Source organism: Apodemus sylvaticus, chromosome 1 (assembly GCF_947179515.1).
Source record: "Apodemus sylvaticus chromosome 1, mApoSyl1.1, whole genome shotgun sequence".
Lineage (NCBI taxonomy): Eukaryota > Metazoa > Chordata > Mammalia > Rodentia > Muridae > Apodemus > Apodemus sylvaticus.
This window is the reverse complement of record NC_067472.1, coordinates 32,756,754-32,780,209: the sequence shown is the minus strand read 5'-3', so window position 1 is coordinate 32,780,209 and position 23,456 is coordinate 32,756,754. Positions and strand designations below refer to the sequence as shown.

Below are 23,456 nucleotides of genomic sequence, written 5' to 3'. Positions count from 1 at the left end.
GGTAGAAGAGGGTGAGGGAGCTGTTCCGAGCAGGGGCGGGCACATTTCCAAGTGTAACCTGAATCAAATGAAGCTTCGTGTGGCTCTGCTGAAGCATTTCACAGCATCCCAAGAATCACAAGCTTGACTGGGGAAGCGCTGGGGAATAATGATGAGGGTGTGGGCTTTAGCCTTCCTCTGCTGTATGTAAATAATCGCACAGCTGATGAGCAGGAAACTTGTAGCTGCTTCTCTTTTGGGTGCTTTTCAACTGTGATGTCAGTGTTGACTAAGCACCTGCTTGCTAACCTCCTTCTCTTGTAACCCATGCAAAGCACATGACCCTGTTCTCAGCCTCTGAATCTCAGCCTGTCCTCCTCCCTTGAATGATCTTTTCCTCCTCTCCTTCCTCCTCTCCCTCCTCTTCTCCCTTCTCCTCCTTCAGAAAGTAGTCCCCCAACTCTGAGAACTAGGGCTGTAGAGAGCTCATCCAGTTACGGACCTGGGTTCGATACCTAGCTCCCATATAGCAACTTACAACTATCTGTAACTCCAGTCCCAGGAGGCCTGACACCCTCTTCTGGCGCAGACATACATGTAGACAAAACACCCATACGTATGAAAATAAATGAAAATTTAAAAATAAATAAAATGATCTGCATATACATATCTATAATCCCTTTGGGATGTGACTTTATTTCCCCATAGATAGTGTTGGAATTGAGTTGAACTGTAACAGAATCTCCTTAAAGCTCCCTGCTTCCATGATCACAGGCTCTTCTTCCTGCCTCCTTTAGCTAACTATAGATATTGTCTGTAGAACACATGACTCCTTTTCCTTACACTAACCAATGACTGTGCATTACAATTAGAGACCAACCTTTCTCTTTAACTCTCAAGGCCCTCGTGACATGATGAGAACCAGCCTTTCAGTCTAGACGCCAGCCAGGGTAGTATCCTCTGCAAGGACTTGCCAAGTGTGCTCACCTTTAGCCTTCTCAGTGTCCCTCCTGCAGGCTGTTCCTGGCTGTCTCCAGGATCACGTTGTGTGTTGCCTTACCCTTGAGATGGTCGGTCTTCCATCGTCAACTAGGCAGGATGTGAGAAATAAGGAGGTTTATCTCCCCGAAATGAATAGGTCAGGTGGGGTATGAACATGAAACAGCGAGATTAGAAATGGCATTAGGGATATGTTCCACTCTTCAGCCTTGGCTAGCCACTGTTTTTCTCTTGTCTGACTGTTTCTCTATTCATTTTGTCCAAATCACAAAACTCAGATCATTTTTAGGGATACTCCTCTCCTTACCTAGGCTATTTTAGTTTATGTCTATTTTTGAGATGGTGAATGTGTGTGTGTGTGTGTGTGTGTGTGTGTGTGTGTGTGTGTGTGTGTGTGTATAAAAGTCACATCCCCCTTTCTATTTCGGAGGATACCAAAACTTTATTAAGGGGGCATGATCAACTTCATGGGAAAATAGAGGAGTAGAAACAGGTGGAGGAGTGGGGGTGACTCTTCAGATTACTCATATGCAAATCAACGAAAGCAGCAGGCCCCCAATTCCCATGGAGAGCTTCAGAGAGGCCAGGTTCTGTCACCACTTGGCTTCTCTGTGGAGTATTTATGTAGACCTTAAGCAATGCTTTTGTAAAACAAAACAAACCACCTCACCCCTTCTACCTTTTGAAAGAAGTCATAGAGACTGCTAAGGTGTGTGTGTGTGTGTGTGTGTGTGTGTGTGTGTGTGTGTGTGTGTGACTTAATCCTCAACTCTCAAATCCTTATGAACCAAGAGCTAAAGAGTGAGTCTCTAAAATGACTCACTAAAGATTACAGATCTGAATAGTCACAACCACACTAACACATCATAAAGCTTATGTCCTGGGCCTTGGCTATACTTTTAGGAAAAAAAGAACTATTAACTAGAAATATGTTTGTCTGTGCATGTGTATATACACACATATATGTTTAGACTGGATTTCCACATAAAAAGTCTATGTTTTATTTTGTCAGCCAACCAAAGTTAGGGAAATTGCTTTATTCTATTATTGGGGTTCAAAAGGCATTTGACAGAGGGACTGTCTCAGCTGAGGCTCTGGTCTTATTCCATGTTTATTGATGCTGTTGAGAGTTCCACATTTTCTATAGATACTTAAGGCAGTGTCATCCCCAGTGACTTCCAACTTAAAAATGGAGATGCTTTGAGAATGTGAAAATTTCATTACAGCCAAGCCAGCGGACACCCCAATATTCACCCAGCGCACTACTTTAGGATAGTGGTTTTCATGAATAAATGGGGAAAGCAGAGAATGAAGAAGGCCCCTGAAGTCTAACAGTGAGATGTTTAAATGATGACAGTACCCTGTGGAGTTCCCATGGTTTTGTCTTGGAAAAAGCCCACATTTCCAGTTCGCAGAAGGACTTTCGCAACATCACCTAGAACAGACTTCCCCCACCTGGCTGCACAGCGGTCCAAGCGCTCACAAAGGGCACAGCTCGAGATGGGAAGTTCTTGAATGGCAAGGCAACTGGTTTCATTATGTCGAGGAACTTTGAGGAAGTCACCAAATCCACGATTTAAAAATATATTTCCTATTATACAGACACACCTACTTTCTAGAATTAAAGTCGAGTCATTTGCCTGTTATTAATTCTACAGGATGTGTAACTGTATATGTAAAGTTATATCAAAACTGTCACGTATCCAGGTATCCAGAAAGGGCTTAAAAGAGATGGGGAATAGAATCGGATGGTAATTTAAAGTGTCTGGATTCTGAAGATAAAATTTAAGTCGGAGATCTTATGACTTCAGATATTTTGCTTCTAAAGCGCTCACTGCACTGCTCAAGCCTGAGGATTTGAAGTTCAAGTCTTCCTTGCCCACAATAAAAGCAGAGATGGCCCATATCTCAGACCCAGCTCTGGCAGCAGAGCTGGTATGGGAATCCCTGGAGCATTCTGGCCAGCTAGTCCAGCCAGCTGCGAGCTCTGGATTAGGTAAGAGAGACTTTCAAAAACCAAGGTGGGAGCTGTAGAGGAAGACGACCTATGTGGACCTCTGGCCTCCACGCGCACCCTCCCCTACCCGGGACCCCAGAACCCACTCCCACCCAAAACACTGAATTGTTCACTCTAGACTGTTTCTTTCAGGGAACCTGATTTACAAGAACGCTAAAGTGAGTTTCACTTTCACTTTTAGTTTCGTTTTAAAATAGCTTTTGTCTATCTGTTTGTTTGTTTTCTTGTTCTTTTTAATCACAGGGTCTCAGTAGTAGCCCAGTCATCCTGGAGCTCTCCCTGTAGACCAGAGATCCACCAGCCTCTTCCTCCTGAGTACTGGAAATAAGGCGTGTGCTACCACACCGAACCCTAGTTTCGTTTTACTATAAACTCTGAATATCTAGCCCAAAGCTGTCTCTAAAGTCACCGGGAGGAAATCCTATGGGATAAACTCACGCTCAAAGCAGCTGGGTGGTTTTGCTTTCAGAGCAGGCAGAGGTGGGGGGAGAGATTACCGCAGAGTGGGCGGGGCTCTGCGCTGGAGATAAGACCAGGAAATCGGCGCGCGTCCCCAAGCCTCAAGCCAAGCTGCGCCTGCCTGTCTCCTGCCAGTCTTCTCGCCTGCAGGTAGGAGCATCTTCTCCTGGAATGGCTTGCAGGGCATTTTAGAGAGCCAGAATCACTAGACCTTTTGAGGATGGAGAGGGAAACACGATAGGTTAGCAGGCAACTTTCCTGGCAAAGTTAAGAACTCAGGGTCGGCAATTTGTCTGGTGACAAGGCACTGTTAGATTTAATGCCAGTTTTGTGTGTTTATCTATAGGATCTTGGGGTAGGCAGCTGGGTCAGAGGAGATGATGAATTGGTCCTAGTGTGACTTTGACTGTTTGTTAGTAATGACTGGGCAAGCCTTTCCACTTGAAGCATCATCTCCTGAGGTCCTTTCCTCTGTCAATGTCCGAGATGCTGGAGCTTAAGAGTTTCACTCTATCTGCCCAGAGAACCTAAGAGATTTTTAGAAGAAAATGCCCAAAACAGTTCTTAGACCCAGTGACCTTGGCTCTGTTAAAGTTTAGGTTGGGGTTGTCATAAGAGGTAAAGTACAGTGTTTGTTTGTTTGTTTTTTAATCTGAATAAATTATTGGAGGTGCTTTCCTATGAATTAATTACCTAGCCAGTTTTTTTGTTTTTTTTTATTGCTATATTTTATTGTGCTGGGTAATTAAAGGGCATCACTCTCCCACTGATGAGTGCACAGGTTGGTTACAGTGCCTTACTACCTCAGTCATCCACTGATCATCTGTGTATATAACTGTCTGGAATATAGCTGGGTATTTTATTTAGATAAACTCTTATGTGTATAAGTACTTTATTATGTTTGAGCATCTGAAAGGCCTTTGTATATAAAAAAAAAAAAAAAAAACAGAATGCATTCCAGAAAGTATTCGCAGCTGACGATGACAGTGACCAGGGGTGTTTAAGAAGAACTTTATACTCTGAAAAATAGTAGCCTTTCCCAGCTGAGCAGCGTAGATGAGTGGACACAGCAGGGTCACATGTCACTCTAAGGAAGGATGGAGTAGGGAGGAATTTGAGCAGAGTTCAGGATCATTTGATAGAATTTGAAAATTGGGTAAAATTTCACTCATTCTTTTGAGAAAGGAAGCTTACATCTGCTTCCCCACACCCCCATCCCCACACACCCCCTGGGAAGAGAGAAGTGGTGTTCCATGATCTTCGTCTGGACTTCCCCTGGGACAAACCTATTTCCCCATCTTGAATGGGCCTTCACTTCTTTACTAGATACTCTGTTGCTTTGTGAAAGGCTCTTAGCTCTCGGCTGGGAATTTGTAAAGGTTATAGTTTCTTGCTTGAGGGAGAAGAGAATCTTGTGTTCTCAGCCAGCCTAAGAGGTGCAGGTTTAGAGGTCAAAAACCAAGCTGATTTACACGGTCCCTGAATTTCCCCTTTTTATCATCCGCTGCACACACCTGCACCCTGAGAGGCAGTGAGGAGAGGATATGGTACTGAAGAAGGTGACTATTAGACCCAACCCATCACCTTTCATATTTTATACTAAGCTTTTAAAGATTTGTGTATTTTATTATTTTATGTATATGAGTAGACTGTAGCTGTACAGATGGTTGTGAGCCATCATGTGGTTGCTGGGAATTGAACTCAGGACCTCTGCTGACTCTGGCCCTGCTAGCTCCAGCCCAAAGACTTATTTATTATTAAATGTAAGTACACTGTAACTGTCTTCAGACACACCAGAAAAGGGCATCAGATCTCATTATAGATGATTGTGAGCCACCATGTGGTTGCTGGGATTTGAACTCAGGACCTTCAGAGGAGCAGTCAGTGCTCTTAACCACTGAGCCATCTAAGCTTTTAAAGCAGACTCATAATCAATAGATAACTGTTCCAACTGAGTCTTCCATTCAGCATTGGAAGAATTAAGTATCGCCTTCGATGGATGGCATGCACCTCGGTGTGATATCTAATACTCAGCTTGGCCATTTCTTCCATGACCTCATTGCAACAATCACTGTGTCCTCACAGGCTTGGAGGTCATCCCGCCTCATCTTCTTGGGCAGATGAACTGGAGAGATAATGTGCCTAACAATGAGTTGTTTGATTTTGCTCTTTTTGTAAATGTCCTTGGTTTGGTTTGGTTTAGTTTTGGTTTTGTTGTTGTTTGTTTGTTTTGATTTTCATGTTTTTGTTGTTGTTTGAGACAGAGTCTCTCTATGTAGCCCAGGCTGGCCTCTAAGTCAAGATCCTGTTACTGTCTCTCATATGCTGTTGCATGTGCCCTTTTCTAACATCAAAGATCATAAAAGTCAATAAGAAGCCTATGACCTTTACAGTCAAAATAAGTAAACATGATTTTCAAGAACTAAATATTTATTTAAACAAATCAAATTGCATTTTTCAAGAATTGAACTAGGGGAAAAAACTTAAGTAATGGCAGTGCTGCATGAAGATGCAATGGTATCAGTTTTCACAGTCTTCTTTCTCCCTAGATCACCAATTCTTTTTAGGGGAATCTATCATACAAGCCTAAACTTGGACCTGGCGCACAACTGGTACTCGGCCCAAACATTAAGTAAATACACAAATACTTGTGATTTTGAAAAAAGGGACAAAAAGACCCAACATGTAACAGTAAAGGAAGTCAATATTAAGGGTCCATTAAACACAAGACTTGTGGAAATTATACCACAATCTTCAATTTTAAAAATGGCTATTAAGTGTGTAAAACAACTAGGGCTGGAGAGATGCCTCAGAGGTTTACAGCATGTACTGCTCTTCCAGGGGACCCAGAGCTATCTGTGACTCACACCTCAGAGAATTTGGCAATGTCTTTTGGCCTCTGAGGGCACTAGACACACATATGGTAAGCATACATACAGGCAGGCAAAGCATTCTTTAAAAAGAATATATGGATTTCTTTATTATGTATACAGGATTCTGCCTGCATGTGTGCCTGCAGGCCAGAGGAGGGCGCCAGGTCTCATTATAGGTGGTTGTGAGCCACCATATAGTTGCTAGGAATTAAACTCAGGACTTTTGGAAGAGCAGCCAGTGAGTGCTCTTAACCTCTGAGCCATGTCTCCAGTCCCAGACAAAACGCTTTTACACATAAAATAAATCAATCTTTAAAAGCGTAGAGGAAAAAGGCCAAGTGGAGACTGTTGACAGACGTCCTGAGAGTGGTCACCTTTTCTCCAGCTTGGCTCTGGTGGTGCTGTAGGCCATCTCAGTCTCTGTCACCTTTGGGGAGGACAGGGATCTTGGCAGCATCTCGGCCACTATTTTATCACATCAGTAGCAGCTCTCCTCCTTCCCAAGCAAACTTTGGGAACCAAGTAAATAAAAAGCTCCTTAAGGGAAAATTGCATAATGTGCTTACACTAGTTTTTATAACAACAACGACGATGATGATGACGACGATGACAAATCATAAAAATAAACCATAAATCATAAAAATGACCATAGAAATGGTCATTCTAGGAAGACGTTTGAGCTCCATTTCTAGAGTCCTTCACAAGAATTTTGGTAGGCGTAATGATTTTTTTTCCTAATACTATAAGTAAAATGTTTATTCACTCATTTGAAAGTTGGACACACACACACACACAAAAGACAAAAATGATAAATGTGGGCTGGAGAGATGGCTCAGTGGTTAAGAGCACTGGATGCTCTTCCAGAGGCACTGAGTTCAAATCCCAGTGCCTGCATAGTGGCTCACAACCATCTGTAATGGGACCTGAAGTCCTCTTCTAGTATGTCTGAAGATAGTGACAGTGTACTCACATACATAAAAATAAGTAAATACATGTTTTCAAAAATAAAAGTATAAATGTGTAAGAACTTCCCTGTCCTCCCTATAAAAGTCACAATTACCTTTGCAGAAAATCACTGTCAGGCAACATTGTCAAGAGGGGTGGGGTTGGTCTATAACACTATTGTATATCTGCTTTATATATTACTCTCTAGTCTCCCTCCTGTTTTTTTGCAAACTCATCCCGTATGCATCTGTCCCTCAGGATATTTTGAGAATACGGTTTTATTAGCTAATGCATGGGGTATTTCAAGTCTGGAATTATTGTTAGCTGTGTCCCTGTTACATATGAGTTTATTTTATTTTTAGGATGAATTTCCAAGACAGGAATAGAAAGACTGTATGACATACACAGTTAAATTTTTAACAGATTACCAAGTTGACCTTTAAGAAGCTATACAATTTCACATCCTTACCAATAAAGGTCAAGAAATCCTGTCTGCCTGTATCTTCACTAATACTACCTATGAGGATTCTATAATTTTGGTGGAGCAGAAGGTCCAAATGTTATCACAGATCTTCCATGCACTTGCTTATTGAGGGCATTCTTTCCATTTTCATTTATTATTCTTTGAGCTATGTAAGACTCACATTCGTTTTCCTCCTGGCCGATGTATAGTTTCCTTACTGAGTTTTAGAGACTGGATGCCAGAAGCCCTACCCATCGGCTGTCAGATAGACTGTGAATGGACACACAGGTCAGAGAGACACTAAGGGAAGATTGACTCTCCCATAAAAGATGTAAACATGTGAATAACACACAAGAGAAAAATGTTAATTATTAAACTGGCTGAAATGTAGCACTCGCCTCTGACCTTGCTCTTCAGCCTTAGTTTCACTGTCTGCTGCTCCAGCAGTGCCCAAAAACAGGGCCAGACTCAGAGAAGACACTCAGTGCTTGCTGAGAGAATTAGGAAAATGTTCAGCAAGAGAGAAGACTAGGATTCCTGCTGCTGCATCCCAGGCAGTGCCCCTGAGACTGCCAGACCTTAAAGTAAACAGGCCAGATGGAATTCTCCTTCCTTCCTTCCCATTACTGCTGTAACTCTCTTTACTGGGGAAAAGAATTCTAATTTGGAATAGGCGAGGGGCAGAGGTGAGAATTTTTAAGAGGGGGAAAGGAAGCATTGAAAAGTGAAAGTGAGAACTGGGTGTTCTTTGCTTTGAAGCTTTGCCTAAAGCAGGTTTTAGTCTTCAAATATGTTTCAGCGTTGAAAAACTGCATGATACAACTGGGGGCGTTGGGGGTGGGGCTGTCCTTGGCTGATTTTGAATGTACATTATCAATCTGGGGGGCTTATAGCTCAATGTAAAGATCTCATCACATCATACTGACTTCTTTTCCCTTGGTTCTACATGGCTTTGAGTTACAAAACGAAAGCACTGAACTTTGAGCTCTACAGCTGTGTTGCCACATGTGGAGATCGCTTGTTGGCCAGCCATCAGAATTGCTTCAGTTAGAGCTGGCCCACCCTTGCTCTCCAGACTGGCTTTTAGGGCTTATTTATATATTAGGACACATCTGCTAGTGTCTCGTTGCTCAGCTATTAAATTAAGCAGACCTTTCTCTGTGTTTCCTGTTTCCAGATAACTCCCAAAACATGAGGATATTTGCTGTCACTCTGTTCACAGCCTGCTGTCACTTGCTATGGGGTAAGTCGCCAAATCTTTTCAGTGGGTTCTCTATTTTTAATATTTTAGCCATGAGTTAAAATGGAAGTAATTTGTGGTGTGTGTGTGTGTGTGTGTGTGTGTAGAAGGGGTATGTGTGTATGTGCATATGCTAGGCACACACGTGGAGGTCAAAGGACAACCTGGATCTTAGTCCTCACCTTCTACCTTGTTTGAGACAAGGCCTCTTATTTGTTGTTCATTACTGAGTACTGTAATGCTTCACCTCCCAGTCCACTGAGAGTATAGGTACAGGCTACTGTACCTGGCTTTGACCTGGGCTCTGGGGATTTGAACTCAGATCCATGCATTGCACAGTAAGTCGCTCACTTCCTGTGAGCGATTACTCCATCCCCTAAGATAATTCAAAGGAATATACTTTGCTTATGAAAAGCACATTCTAGTTCTCCTTCTCCATATATAAGTTACTTGAAAAGGATGAAGGAAAATACCGGAGCTGTAGGTGTGGTTTAGTAGTAGAACACTTGACTGGTGTATACAAAACTCTGGATGCAATCCTAGCACCAGAAACAAATGAACAACAACTCCCCACCCTGGGGCATAAAAAAAAAATACAGGTAATACAGAACTAACAGATGATCCATTTCCTATGAATAATTACTGAAAATTCCTAGGGAGATGACCCACTGATAGTATATTTCTTTTTATCCGTTCCTTTTAAACAAGACTGATAATATATTATCTAGATTGCTTTCGTTCCCCCTCCTCCCATGAAGTTATTCTAAAGAAGAATTGTAGTGTTCACGTGGTTCACTAGATAAAGTGATGGTAACCTGTTACCCAGCTTTTCAAATGTGTTGGGAGGTGTTTCCTGTCTTCTGAGGGCCGGTCCTCTTTCCTTTTCAGCATTTACGATCACGGCTCCAAAGGACCTGTACGTGGTGGAGTACGGCAGCAACGTCACGATTGAATGCAGATTCCCAGTAGAACAGAAACTGGACCTGTTTGCGTTAGTGGTGTACTGGGAAAAGGAAGACAAGCAAGTTATTCAGTTTGTGGAGGGAGAAGAGGACCTAAAGCCTCAGCACAGCAGCTTCAGGGGCAGAGTCTCCTTGCCAAAGGATCAGCTTTTGAAGGGAAATGCTGCACTTCAGATCATAGATGTCAAGCTACAGGACGCCGGCAGCTACTGCTGCATGATCAGCTACGGCGGAGCAGACTACAAGCGAATCACATTGAAAGTCCATGGTAAGAATTACCCTGGATGAGGAAGGCTTGTCTTTATTTAAAACCACTCCCTAATGTTGAGAGCTCTTCATTCTTGGAAGTTCACACCCACGTCTCACAGAACAGTAGCCTGTTCTTTTTCTCGCTCGTTTGTTCGTTCATACACTCCACCCATGAAAACGCCTAGCACTGTGTGTTTGCCAGTAAGTTGAGATTCAGTACCAGGTAATAATACACAGCCATGCTCTGCAGTACCGTGAGCTTGCAAAGGTGAAAGGCCAGTTGTTTGCTTCTTATCATAAATGCAATATATATAATGTATACTGCATATATGCATATGTATAACTATGTAATATACAATAAGTTTATATATTATATAGTATAATATATAATGTATAATAACAATGTGCTATTATATATATAATTATATATATTGCATTTATGATCAGAAACAAACACCTGGCATTTCATCTTTGCAAACTTTCTGAATTACTTGTAAATATGTATACACACACACACACACACACACACACACATATTTACAAGTAATTGGGCATCATGGATATTACAAAAATGTCTGTCCTCCCTAAGTACCATCTTCCATGGCATATACATTCAGTAACACTATTTGCACATCCCTCCATAACTTTTTGATTAGATTACTGTTTATATTTATTCTATCAGGCTTAGCACATTTTCCTTCCTTTGAATATCTCCATACAAAATTCAATATATATATATATTTATTTATATATATATATATACACACATATCATATAGAATTTTATATACATATATATACACATATATGCACATATTATATGTAGACATATATAATGTGTGTATATGTGTATATATACCTCTATATCAATCTATCTATCTATCTGTCTGTCTGTCTGTCTGTCTGTCTCTTCTACTGTTAGGGTCTCATTCAAAAAGGTTAATGCAGCCTTAAGGTTAATCTATAAAGGATGAGAAATGAAGAACTTAAGTGTAGAAGAAGCCATTCTTCTACAGAGATGGTGCAAGCTACACTCAGCAGGCATACACTCATTTTCCGGGCCTGAATCTCTGGGAGTGCTGAGGAGGAACCATGAGTGTAAGTTCCTGGATAATGAGCCACAGAAATGTCATCGGGTCACTTGAGTTCAAGGTTCTGAGTTGGAACTAACTAAGGGAAGGAAAACACCTTAATAACCATCCCTGCTTTCACTGTTGGGTTGCATAGAGCTGAGGGCTTCGCTCATCTCGGGTGTGAGTGCACACAGCCTGACCAGATGCTCACCAGGACCAGAACTCCCCAAGGCTCTCTTCTTCACCTAACTCCCACAGTGGGGACCCTTGAGTCAGGTCCCTTCTGTGGTCTGTGAACATCCTGATGGACACTGAGCTGAACCCTGTCTTCTCCGGGCAGGCATTGCAGATGATCTGTCTGCTCCTTTTGGTTTTCATAATAACTTTAAAACTATTTGGCTAGAATCAGATAGTCTCCTTTGATCTTTTTATTACTAAACTAGTGTGAAGGTCAACATTATAAATAGGAAAAATTCACCTTTCTCATAAGGGATCACGACAATTATTAATTCAAAATTATTTAGAGATTAGGAAAAATGTGTCCGACGATATATCAGTGGGTCTCTGATGCTGGACCACTTAGAGCTCCCGTGGTTATGAAGATGTCACTTGTCTTATTTTGTTGCTTGGCTCTAATGTCTCTTACCTTTTACTTATAATTCTTCATTTGGGACATTCATGAAAGTAGACTCCGGGTATGATTGTTAATATCTTGAGCACGTGATGGTACACCAGCAAATATGAAGCTCCTGTTTTGTTACAAGACATTTAAAGAAATTATGACACTGGAAGGCCATGAGCAGTCAAGGTTGCTAAACCAGTGCAGGCAGTCAGGAAGAAGGAAACAGAGTAGGTCTCTGTGACAAGATGAATCAAAGCTTGCTAGGAGGAGATGACTTTGTAGTGAGGAAGAATTTACTCTAGATTATCTGCTTGTTGATATCTTTGATACCAAAGACGACCTTCTGGGGCTGATGGCTTCTCCATGGGGGGGTCTTTGATGGGACCAAGCCAACTTAAAGGCCTGCTTGACTATTTCATTTTCCTTTCGAAATCACTGCGTTGGCATTTTACTCCCAGTTCACCTTATATGCAACTTTGGGAGGTCTAGACCAAGAATCTGAACCTTGGCTGTGGTGGGTGTTGGAGCTCAAATCTGTAATCCCAGCTATGTGGGAGGCTGAGGCAGGAGAATCATACAATTAGGATTTGTCTGAGCTATGAACATTTAGCAGGTTCAAGAGTAGCCTGAGCAATCCAGCAAGATCCTTTCTGTACTTACTTACTTAATTAAAATAGGAACAGGACTGAGGACATGCTGAGCAGTAGAACACTGGTCCAGAATGTATAGGATCTTGGTTTCAGTTTCTAGCACCGTGGTGGCTGGCATGTAAGAGCTTTCCATGTTGAGGAAGTAGAACTCCTGAATTGTGCCCTATGCAAATGATTTCACAGCAAGGCTGCCCTGTCTTCTTCCCATCACTGCAAGTGTGTGGCAGGGAAGCTTCCCTGCAGGGAGTTCACTCACCGTGGGGTTTTAAAGGTGAGGCATTTCAAAACTGAAATCTGAAAGAGTGCAGTTTTGGATTAACTCAGTTTTAATTGTCGCTTTGGATACTGTTGTACCTGCAAAGGATCAACAGGAGACCCTCAGGCATCTGGCTTTTAAGTGAAAAAATATTCAGCTTTAATCACTGAAGTTAATATCAGAAAAGAATGAAATGTCCATTTAGTAGTTCTTGGACTGTAGATGGTATTAAGCAGCTGTAAGACACACTTTAATCACATGGATGTTCAACAATTAAGGAATGTCATGGGTCACCAGACCCGCAGTCCTGTTCAAATCTTTTCTATATTATCTATCCCAGCTAAGCCGTCAGCATATCGTGTTTATTATCTCTTGCCTTCTCTTGAACATAAGTTCTAGGGTTAGGGGGGTTTGGTCTGTTTTATCCTTGTACCTCTTGGCCTTGACGTATAATGAAGTCCCAGTGTAATAAGAAAAGAAAAGTATGTTTGTTAAAAGAATGTTTTTTTAAAAAAAAAACAAAACAAACAAAAAACTATTAGCTTAAAATGTTTGCTATATGAACAGGCTTGAATCGGGGAGATTTTAAACTGTTTCTCATGAGCCATGGGAACTTTGAGACCCACCGGAGTAGTAATGAGAAATGGGAAGAAACGGCTGTGCTCATGGTCCTCCTAATCTGCTCAGGACCAGCAGGGGCGGCTGTTATAATTAACACTCACAGAACACCTAACAAGTGTGAGCTCGTGCCCTGGGTTTCTTGCTCATATGAATTCATTTAATCTTTTACACTACTCTTGGTGGGAGGCACTTGCTCATGACCATGGTTTGTTTGTTTGTTTGTTTCCTATTTACTATCTTTCAGCTCTGAATGTGCCTTTCCATAGGGGACATCTTAGATTCAATGTTGTGTAGCATTGCTGCTCCCATTTTCAGGCATTAAATATTTGAGGGCCAAAGAAATAATGCAGTTTGCCTAAATTCCACCCCGATAAAATTAGGCAGCCAGGTTCTGAACCTAACTAGCTCATCTCTAGAATCTATGCCCTTCCTAACCTTGCTTTGTTGCCTGTCTTTGTACTTCTGGAGTGGGTATCAAGACACAGAGTAGCTTTGAAAGTAACTTGAACTTTTCTAGGTTTTGATCACAGCGGTAACAGTGTTCTAGAGCTAAACCAGAGGTTTGGAAACAAACAGAATCTGTCACTCTGTCTTTGAGGTGATTATAAAGGATATATTTGGTACCAATATATATAGCTTGTGTTATAAGAAATTGTCATTGTGAAGATCAAAAGGAAATAACTCACTGATTTCATGTGCTTGATTCAATCTAACAAATGATACATTCTGAAAATGTTACAAAAATATATTCAAAAGAAGAAACAAATGGAACAAAAAGTATTTGCCACTTCTGACAACTCAGGATCAGTGTATGGCATGATGAAATTCATCGTTAACAAATGGAGCTGGTCTCAATCACCTTGAAGCTTATTTTAGACAATGCTTTCACACATCCAACTCAATATTCATTTTTAATGTCTGAAAGCGGCTGGGAAACTCTCTGCTGACATTTTGTTTTGCTTTGTGTTAGCCTTTCCATAGGTGACATCTTAGATCTTTATCTCTGATCCTCAGTTTCTTTAAGAAGACTTTGTAATGTGCTTATTTTTGAAAACAGTGGATTCAATTAAAGATAGACAAGAGGGGCCGGTCTGGAGCTTAGTTGGTAGAGTGCTTGTCTGCCCTTCATGAAGTTCTGGTATCCCCAATAGAGCATGAAACCACATGCAATAGCACATAGTTGTTGGTGACCCCAGCACTCAGGAGGTAGAGACAGGTTACCTTTGACTACACAGCAAGTTCAAGGCTAGCCTGGTCTACACGCAACTCTTCCTCAAAAGCAAAAAAAAAAAAAAAAAAAAAAAAAAAAAAAGACAGGAGAATTGAAACAATCCATAGTAACCCAGATGTGAATCAACGCCCTCCTCTCTTCCTGTGACAGATATTCAGACTCAGTGACAGCCATCAATGTTTATGACATTTTACAGATCCTATAGCAAACGTGCAAGTGGGAATTCTGGTGTTTCCCGCCTGGGCCCTCGTGCTCCTGCTAAGAGACGGAGGCTGTGGAGGTTTAGTCAGAGGTGGTTGAATCCACTCAGCAGCTGCTCACCATGGTCTTCTAGATGAAGCATGGCCCTCCTTCCCTCAGCACCCGAGAAAACGAAAACAGAAAGCAAATATTCTGAATGTTTTATCATTGACAGTGATTTTAAATGTAAACCTTTAATTTCCCAGAAAAATTAAGTCACAGACCATGTGGCATAGACCTTATTGTAGTGACATTATTTCTTGAAGTAATTTGAAAATGTATAGTGGTCTCAGCTTCAATTGTTCTTGAATGTGACAAATACAAGACTGGGCAAGTACTCATCAAAGTTGTTACTTGAAATCATAATTATACCTATTTCGTTGATGGTGGTTTTCTTGGTTCATGAGCAACCTAACATATTACAGCTTTGCTTTGCCTTAGCTACTCTCTGTCAAATTTCTCTGAGCAATATCATATTGCAAAGCTCTTATTTTGTCTTTGCTAATGGGGTAGGGATCTAAGGCTCTATCCTGGGCTCTCTTTGGCTCACTAAAGAATCATGAGTAGGACAGTGATTGCTGAAGAACTAGGTAGGTTTTATTCATATTTAGGTAGAAAGGTCTGTGGTTTCCAGATCACAGTTTACTTAGTTTAGTTGCTACATCTAGAGCTCAGCAAACACCCTGGTGTGGTTTTTACAACAATGAGGTCGTTCCTGAAGCCCAGACATGGCCCAGATTTGAACAGAAGAACCGAGGCAGACTAGCACCCATTCCTTGCTGCCAAAATAGCAGAGCCGGAGACATATTTCTCCAATAACCAGTCTGAGTTGATGCTCTTGGTTAGCAGACACCACAAAACCACATGTCTAGCCCAAAGATGAGAGAGCCCTGACCTCTTTTTGCTTCTGATCTAGCCCCGTACCGCAAAATCAACCAAAGAATTTCCATGGATCCAGCCACTTCTGAGTATGAACTAATATGTCAGGCCGAGGGTTACCCAGAAGCCGAAGTAATTTGGACAAACAGTGACCACCAGTCCCTGAGTGGGAAGACAACCATCACCACTTCCCAGACAGAGGAGCAGCTCCTCAATGTGACCAGCAGTCTGAGGGTCAATGCAACAGCTAATGATGTTTTCTACTGTACTTTTTGGAGATTTAAGTCAGGGGAAAACCACACAGCTGAGCTGATCATCCCAGGTGAGTTGACTACCTCGGTCCCCGGACTCCTAGTTATGATGGGCATCTGTCACATTCACTTAGCAACAGTTGGCTGAGTGTATGAATACTTCACACTTACATTTGCTAGATGTATCCTATTACTCCTTTCTCTTGCGTGCGAGCCATGATGCTACTTGATAAACATTCAGCAAGAATTAAGTACTTGTTCCCGACAGACTGTAGGTTAGTCATTGAGTATTTGTAGATGAGTAGGACATAAGTCACTGTGCTCCAGGAAACAGATGACATGTAGGAAATGCTCTTGTAACTGCAGCGCTGTGGCAACATGAGAGCAAGACTCTGTTTATGCCTCAGGAATGTAAACCTTGTCATGTAAAAGCTGCCCTCTTCCCTCCGGGGCTGCTGTTCCAGGAGGCAAATGCATTGGTTTTTTTTTTTTTTTTTTTTTTTTTTTTTTTTTTTTTGGTTTTTATACTCAACAGGAAGGAGCCTTTCCTCCCTCTCTACAGGGCATTCCCTGAGATTTCAACTCCAGGAAGTCTGCCTTGTGTATAGGACATGAGGCCCATGTTTATTGGCAGCCTACTAGCTGGGTTGTAACTCACCAGGCAATGGTATTGTAGGGACAGAATGAGCTGTAGAAAATGAGTGTGGGAAAATCGTTTGAGAACCCAGCTGCTTTTAAAATTCATTAACTTGCAGCAATGGGGGGAATGGGAGACAGTCGGGTGAGAGGCTTGGAGCATTATAAGAATATAAATCTAGAGGTACTCTGAGGAGAATTGCTTCTGCCTCCATCTAACCCCCAATGTACGTCAACAGTACATTGATGTTTAGAGATGCCTCTACGAAGAAGTTTAGAGAAGATTAATAAAACTACATTAAAAAGTCAACCAATATGAAAGATACAGCCCAGGATGGGCTTGGACCAAGAAGAAGCATACAAGTTTGGAAAAACTTAAAACAAACAAACAAACGAAAAACAAAAAAAGGCAAGATATTTTAACTGGAATTGGACTTTTTCATAAAAGCTATATTGCTGGTTTTCTGTCATTAAACATTTTATGAGGCTGGAGATGTAGCTCAGTTGGGAAATACTTGCCTAGCATCCACAAAGATCTGACCCCAGCACCATATAAACTTGGTTAAATAGGGATCACCTATAATCCAAACCCTTGCTTGGGTGGTGGCAGAGGGAAAATCAGAAGTTCAAGGCCATCTTCAGCTACATAGCAAGGCCAGTATGGTCTGACTACAAGAGACCCTGCCTCAAAGACAAAACAAACAAACATCATCACAATAAAACAGCAAAAAGCAGTTTTCCCGCAATTTATTGGTAGGACATCCTGGAGTAACTTAACCACTCTTGAGTGTCTCTTCTCATCTGTAACTTGGGTTCATAGTGGGACCAAATGGCTAACTTACAACAGGATATGGAAGTTAGCAATCCTAGAGCACCCTTGTGCCATGGGACCCATTTTTTTCTCTTACACAAAACTCCAGACAGACAAACAGGGAAAAACCAATGACTAGAGCACCCAAGAGTTTCAAACATGGGAAGAAAACACCCAGAACTGATCTTGACCGTAGGTGTGGGTGACAGACGCTGCTCAGCAGTGCCATGCTCTCCCATCTGGAGTTGGCCTTCCACACCAAGTCAGCTGTTAGTGTCCATATTAAAGAGAGCACAAGGGAGTTACTGCATTAAGATCGCCATTGTCACTTTCTGTGGCACTGCACTAAACATGTCACAGGCCTGGAGTTCTTCTCTGTGCTGCTCCCAGTTTCTTAGGAGACCTATTTTCTCCTTCCAGCTCTTACCGAGCCATTATGTTTTAGAAATTAAGATCACCCTAAGACTAAACAGCATTTCAAGAGTCATCCTTCTCCTGACTATTTCCCAGCAAAGCTTTCCCTCCCTTCAGCTTCATTTTATTCTTTTTCAGAACCACCTGAAGAACGTCTCCCGCATAACAGGACTCACTGGGTGCTTCTGGGATCCTTCCTATTGTTCCTCATTGTAGGGTCCACGGTCATCTTCTGCTTGAGAAAACAAGGTATTTCCCCCATTGTTGTACTGCCCACAGGGAAGTGCATGAGGGCCCTTTCACCAAGGCCTTGAGCAGGCAGTGCCAGAGATTGTACCACCCTGACTTAACAAGAACAGCCCCACACCACAGGGTACAGTCCCACCCTGTGCACTAGCAGAGCCTCACCAGGATACACTCACTTGAAAGGTGTTGCCTTTCCCCTCTCCGGACTAGCTTTCAGTTACACAGAGTAAGTTTTAGCAGTGACTTTGGTGAACTGAGTCTTCCTTAAGTCCTGCTCATACTGTTGTTCTGCGATGTTGGACCCTGTTGTGATTTGGAGAGGTATCAGTTGGGCAAGGGCTTAGGGAAGCTAAAAGACTTAGCTTTCAAGGGGGCAGTGTGAGGTTCACTGTTCAATAGGTCACAGTAAAGTTAGCCTGCATACAAATATAGATAGACAACAAGGAAGACACTCTTAACTGTTATTGGAGGTAAGGGGTGGAGGATGTAGAGCAATGGAGGCTGAAGAAAAAAGCTATAAGGTTTCTTTTTACAGACTCTGAAGACAGAGCACTGTGGTACCTGCTGGTCTCAGTTGAACTCAAGTCTTATATCCCTTACAACGTCCTATTGAGCTGGGTTCTGGGTACCCTAAGTAGAAAAACGCTTCTGTCTAAAAACAGCTGTGATATCTTTACCACAAAGCAATTTTTTGCAAGATTTCTGAAGATGAAACGACATAGTTTTTAAAATAATTTCCATATATCTATTTCAGTACTTACCCATAAAAATGACTGGAATCTAGGAAAATGAATATAGTCAAATAATATTTAAATAATTGAAGGGGCGGTGTGAGGTTCACTGTTGAACAGGTCACAGTAAAGTTGCCCTGCATACTTCCCATTGTAAGATGACCTAGAGTAAACCTTTTCACCAATACTTTGAAATGTATTCCGAGTGAGCCAATGGCGTATGGACATGTCTGAAGCCAAATAGGGAAATAGAATATGGGAAGGAACATCAATCGTCAGAGAGGAATTCCCCATCACCCTTTTGAAGGGCGAGTGTATGGGGAAGGTGGTGTAACTGGGGAGGAGGCAACCAGCTGCTTCCAGAGAATAAGCCGTGAGCAGAACCAGGAGAGTTGCCAGGATGGATTAAGCTTCAGTGACACGTCTGGATTAGGACTAGCCTGGGACTTGCACAAGGAAGCAGTCGTTGCCAAATGGCATCTGGAACAATTGGTTGAGGATGAGAAAGGCAGCGAATCAGTAGGTGATAAGATAGCTCAGGGTGTGGGCCGTCTCTGAGGGGAAGGGTGGAAGACAAAGTAGACACACGTAAAAACCATCTGAGAATGAAAGTATGCGCCCTAAATTGTTGAATAATTAACTTTGAGGTTAATCTGTGGGATCTGGAATAAAGAAGTTCACGGGCTAAAAGCCTGTTGACTGGGGATTGATCTGTGTCTCCTAAAAACCTTACATGGAAGTCGAGTCCCTCGGGTTGTAGTAGCATCCTGCTATAAGGAATTAAGATTGATTTCTTTTTCTTTAGTGAGAATGCTAGATGTGGAAAAATGTGGCATCGAAGATACAAGCTCAAAAAACCGAAATGGTAAGTGTGAATGACAGAAGGGAGGGGTGAACTGGAGGACCTCACCTCGAGGGATAGCAGGGATAGCGCAACCAGGCACGCTCCTGCGGGGCTGCAGTTCCGCACTCTGTAGGCTGAGGCAGGAGGATAGGGATTGCAGGCCAGCAACCACACAGCATAAAACAAAAACAAAGCAAAAGGAAGAACAGAAAAAGCTACTGTTAACAAGAGAAATCTGCTAGTTATGGTCTCCTCTCCTTTCAAAGGAGGCTGTTGGGTGGGGCTGCTGGCTCCTCTCCCTCAGAATTTCCCATGAGGAAATTCTGGGTTTGCTGCTGCTACTGCTGCTGCTGCTGCTGCTGCTGCTGCTGGTGGTGGTGGTGGTGGTGGTGGTGGTGGTGGTGGTGGTGGTGGTAGTGATGGTGGTGGTAGCCCTGCAACCAGGGACACTGCTGACTTATTTGAATGGGCACTTAAGCAAGTGATTCTGCTGTGTGGTTAGCTGTTAACTGTCTCATGTGTGGGATATGACATTTCATTTCATCACCCTGCCTGGAAACAATCAGATAAATATGAGAATCATCTCTATTTTATAGTAGAGAACACAGGGCTGAGAAGATAACGTGAGCTGCCTAAGAACACACAGACTTACCGCAGATGTTTGTTCTTACGCTAGGTGCGTCCATTTATTCTGCTACTAACGTCTATATTTATAAGAGTAGAGAACTCTGAACCAGCCAACTGAACTCTTTTTTTTTTAATAAGTTTCATTTTCTAATTCATTTTAATGTTGTTAGAAACCAAACCGTAGGCCCAGGATTAAAGTGGTTTGACTAACTTGGGCAGACCCAAGCAGGTTCCCTCATGCACATTACCATTTATACTGCCGAGTCACCCTGAGGAGACAGCCTTGCTTGCTCAGATCTGAGGATTTCTCAACCCAGCACACTTTCCATTTTAAAACCAGGGCAGTCCTGGACAAGCCAAGATGGTGAGTCATCCTTCATCTATAAGTATAGTCAGACATAGGTAGAATTTGTCTCTGTCGTACAGCAACATTATTATATGCTCTAGAAAACATCAAATGTGTTTGTCTTACATATCATCCGCTTCCCCTCACATATTCCCTGCCCTTGTGAAATTATATTATGATCACTCTCCAGATACACAGTTCGAGGAGACGTAAGCAGTGTTGAGCCCTCTGATCGTCGAGACAGGATTGGCAGCTTGTGGTCTGTGAAAGAAAGGGCCCATGGGACATGGGTCCGAGGACTCAAAATGGAACCTGAAAAGAGAGCCAAGAGAGAAAATGTTGGAAGAGGAGTGGGGACAAGGCATTTCTGCAGGAGACGCTGCTAAGCAAGTTGCCCAACAGTCATCTTGGGAAATGGGTTGAGAGTTCCTGACTTAACAACTGGTTCTTGCACAATGACCTTTTCCTCTACCCGGTGCCTGGATGAGAGACGGAGTCACGAGTGTTGAAGTATGGGTGCCTTCTATTTATTTTGAGTCCGTGTGTTCTTCCTGTGGGCATGCGATTATGACTGGTGAGTTCCAAAGACATGATCGACGTTAAAATGTAGTCATCAAACTTAAATGCTGCTTGGCATCCTCCATGACTACTGGCACAAGCAGGGAACGTGGAGGTCACATGCTTGGTTTGACAGGCTCTTGCTGTTTGACTTGAATAATCTTTATTTTCTGTCCTCAAGGCTCTGCAGTAACAGTTGTGCTGTATCAGCTTTACAGGTGTTGGGTACAACACTCAAACATATTATCTCATTACCACAGCAACCCTCATCATGATAGCAACAGCTAACCTCTGTTATACTCACTTCATAGCCAAGAAGCTGAGTGACTTAGTAGGTCACTTGCCCACAGAATAACAGCTCTCAGATTTCTGTTCTTCAGCCACTGTCCTTTCAGGATAGAATTTGTAGCTAAGAAATTAATTTTAAAACTGCTTATTAAGTAGTATTGCACATCACACCGTGCCTCATGCACAGTGCTGGCCTCTGAGAAGAGAGATGTGTGCCAGAGTACCTGCCGGATGTGTTTGTGTGTCCAGTACTCGAAGCAGTGCTCATTAACAAGGGGTCTGCATTTTAAAGACACTGGAAAGTGACTCTCCAGTTTGTTGTCTAGCATTATATTTACCTCTGATTTGTTATCCTTGCCATACAATCTCATGTTCTCCAAGTGTCTAGTCTTGCTGAGAGTTCTTTTTTTTAATTTTCCTATTTAAATGATATTGATATCTGAGGAGATAGCTCAGTTGGGGTAAAATACTTCTCACCGGTATTTCTCACAAGTGTGAAACGCTGAATTTTATTCCCAGAACCCACACAAAACAGTTGCGTATGTCTGTGCTTTTGATCCCAGCACTAGGAAGGCAGAGACAGGTAGACCCCTAGCTCTCACTGAGTGCCCAGCCTAGCCTGCTTAGTAAGCTCCAGGCCCCCGGGAGCTGACAGTACCTGAAAAATTAAGCCTGCACACACACACACACACACACACACACCACATACACACCACATACCATACATATACACACATACACATACACATACCATATATATACACACAGACACCACACATACACACCACACATATACACACACAAACACACACACACACCACATACCATACATATACACACATACACATACCATATATATACACACATACACACCACACATACACACCACATATATACACACACAAACACACACATGGAAATACACATGTGCACACACACATACCACGCACAGACACACATATCACACACAGACGCACATACACACAAACACACACGCACAGGGACCATGTACTCATATACCTGAGTGCATCCTCCTGCACATGCATACACATACAGTCCAAACACAAATCAACAGGGAACTGACTCAGAATAGTTCTTAAGACAAAAAAGTCAAATGAAACCACCTCTATTCCATCAGCCTATCCACTCAACTTGCTCCCCAGAAGCAACTGTTACTGTTTTTGCACATATATTTTCCTAAACACAGTTAACATGTAGAAAGATATGTTAAAGTGTCTGACTCTCTGTCTGCCTATCTATCTATTTATCTATGTATCCCTAAATGATAGGTCACTGAGCATTTTCTGTGCACTTTGCTCTTTTTATTCACTGTATTGATACTACTGCTTCCAGAACTGATCTAAAGATCCAAAAAGGGAACTGCCTTTGTTTCTAGGGTTTCTTTCCCATCCCTATAGGCACGCCTCACACTGTCTACTGCTGCCTGTATCTGCAGACACCATTTAAAGCATGTACTCACTGAGTTTGTGTTTGGCTTCTTCTGTGTCTGCTCAAAGGGAGACCGTGAGTCCCCAGGGTACACTGAGTCAACCCAGTCCCAAAGGGTGCCCTATTTGTGTCCCCATGGCAGAAGCAGATCTGGGGCCATTTTGTTTCTTCCTTGACTTCTTTTCTCAAACACAGATGCTCTACTTGCTTATTACATGTTCTCCCTGGAAATGTCAGCACCACTCCTTGACTGCTGGCTGCCCGGGAAGAGCCCATTAGCTCTGCGTGGACCCTTGAAGGCTACTGCCTCTCCTTACCACAGGGGCCTCCAAGACACTGTAACCTTGAGGTTTTGAGAATCTGTGTTCTCTTGGAGGAGGAGGAACCCAGAACTTTCTTACAATTTTCTTTGTTTTGTCACATGTCAAGACTGAAGAAATAGGCTGGGCTACGTAGTGAGATCCCATCTCAAAGGAAAGACTGGCATATCAGAACCCC

At 42.4% G+C, this 23,456-nt stretch overlaps 1 protein-coding gene across 1 annotated transcript; it reads left to right on the top strand.

Annotated features, from left to right (window-relative positions):
- The first annotated feature begins 3,496 nt into the window (after positions 1 to 3,496).
- Positions 3,497 to 22,326, top strand: Cd274 (CD274 molecule). The gene is made up of 7 exons (XM_052187557.1): positions 3,497 to 3,604; positions 8,913 to 8,978; positions 9,864 to 10,205; positions 15,795 to 16,079; positions 18,008 to 18,118; positions 19,652 to 19,711; positions 20,854 to 22,326. Exons 2-7 carry the CDS (start codon positions 8,927 to 8,929, stop codon positions 20,874 to 20,876), a joined length of 873 nt encoding a protein of 290 aa, XP_052043517.1. The 5' UTR covers positions 3,497 to 3,604; positions 8,913 to 8,926; the 3' UTR covers positions 20,877 to 22,326.
- Positions 22,327 to 23,456: the final 1,130 nt, after the last annotated feature.

Coding starts and splice junctions, on each gene's coding strand:
- Cd274 (XM_052187557.1), top strand. CDS start 8,927: ATGAGGATATTTGCTGTCACTCTGTTCACAGCCTGCTGTCACTTGCTA. Junction 8,979..9,863: donor CTGCTGTCACTTGCTATGGG/GTAAGTCGCCAA, acceptor TTTCCTTTTCAG/CATTTACGATCACGGCTCCA. Junction 16,080..18,007: donor AGCTGAGCTGATCATCCCAG/GTGAGTTGACTA, acceptor ATTCTTTTTCAG/AACCACCTGAAGAACGTCTC.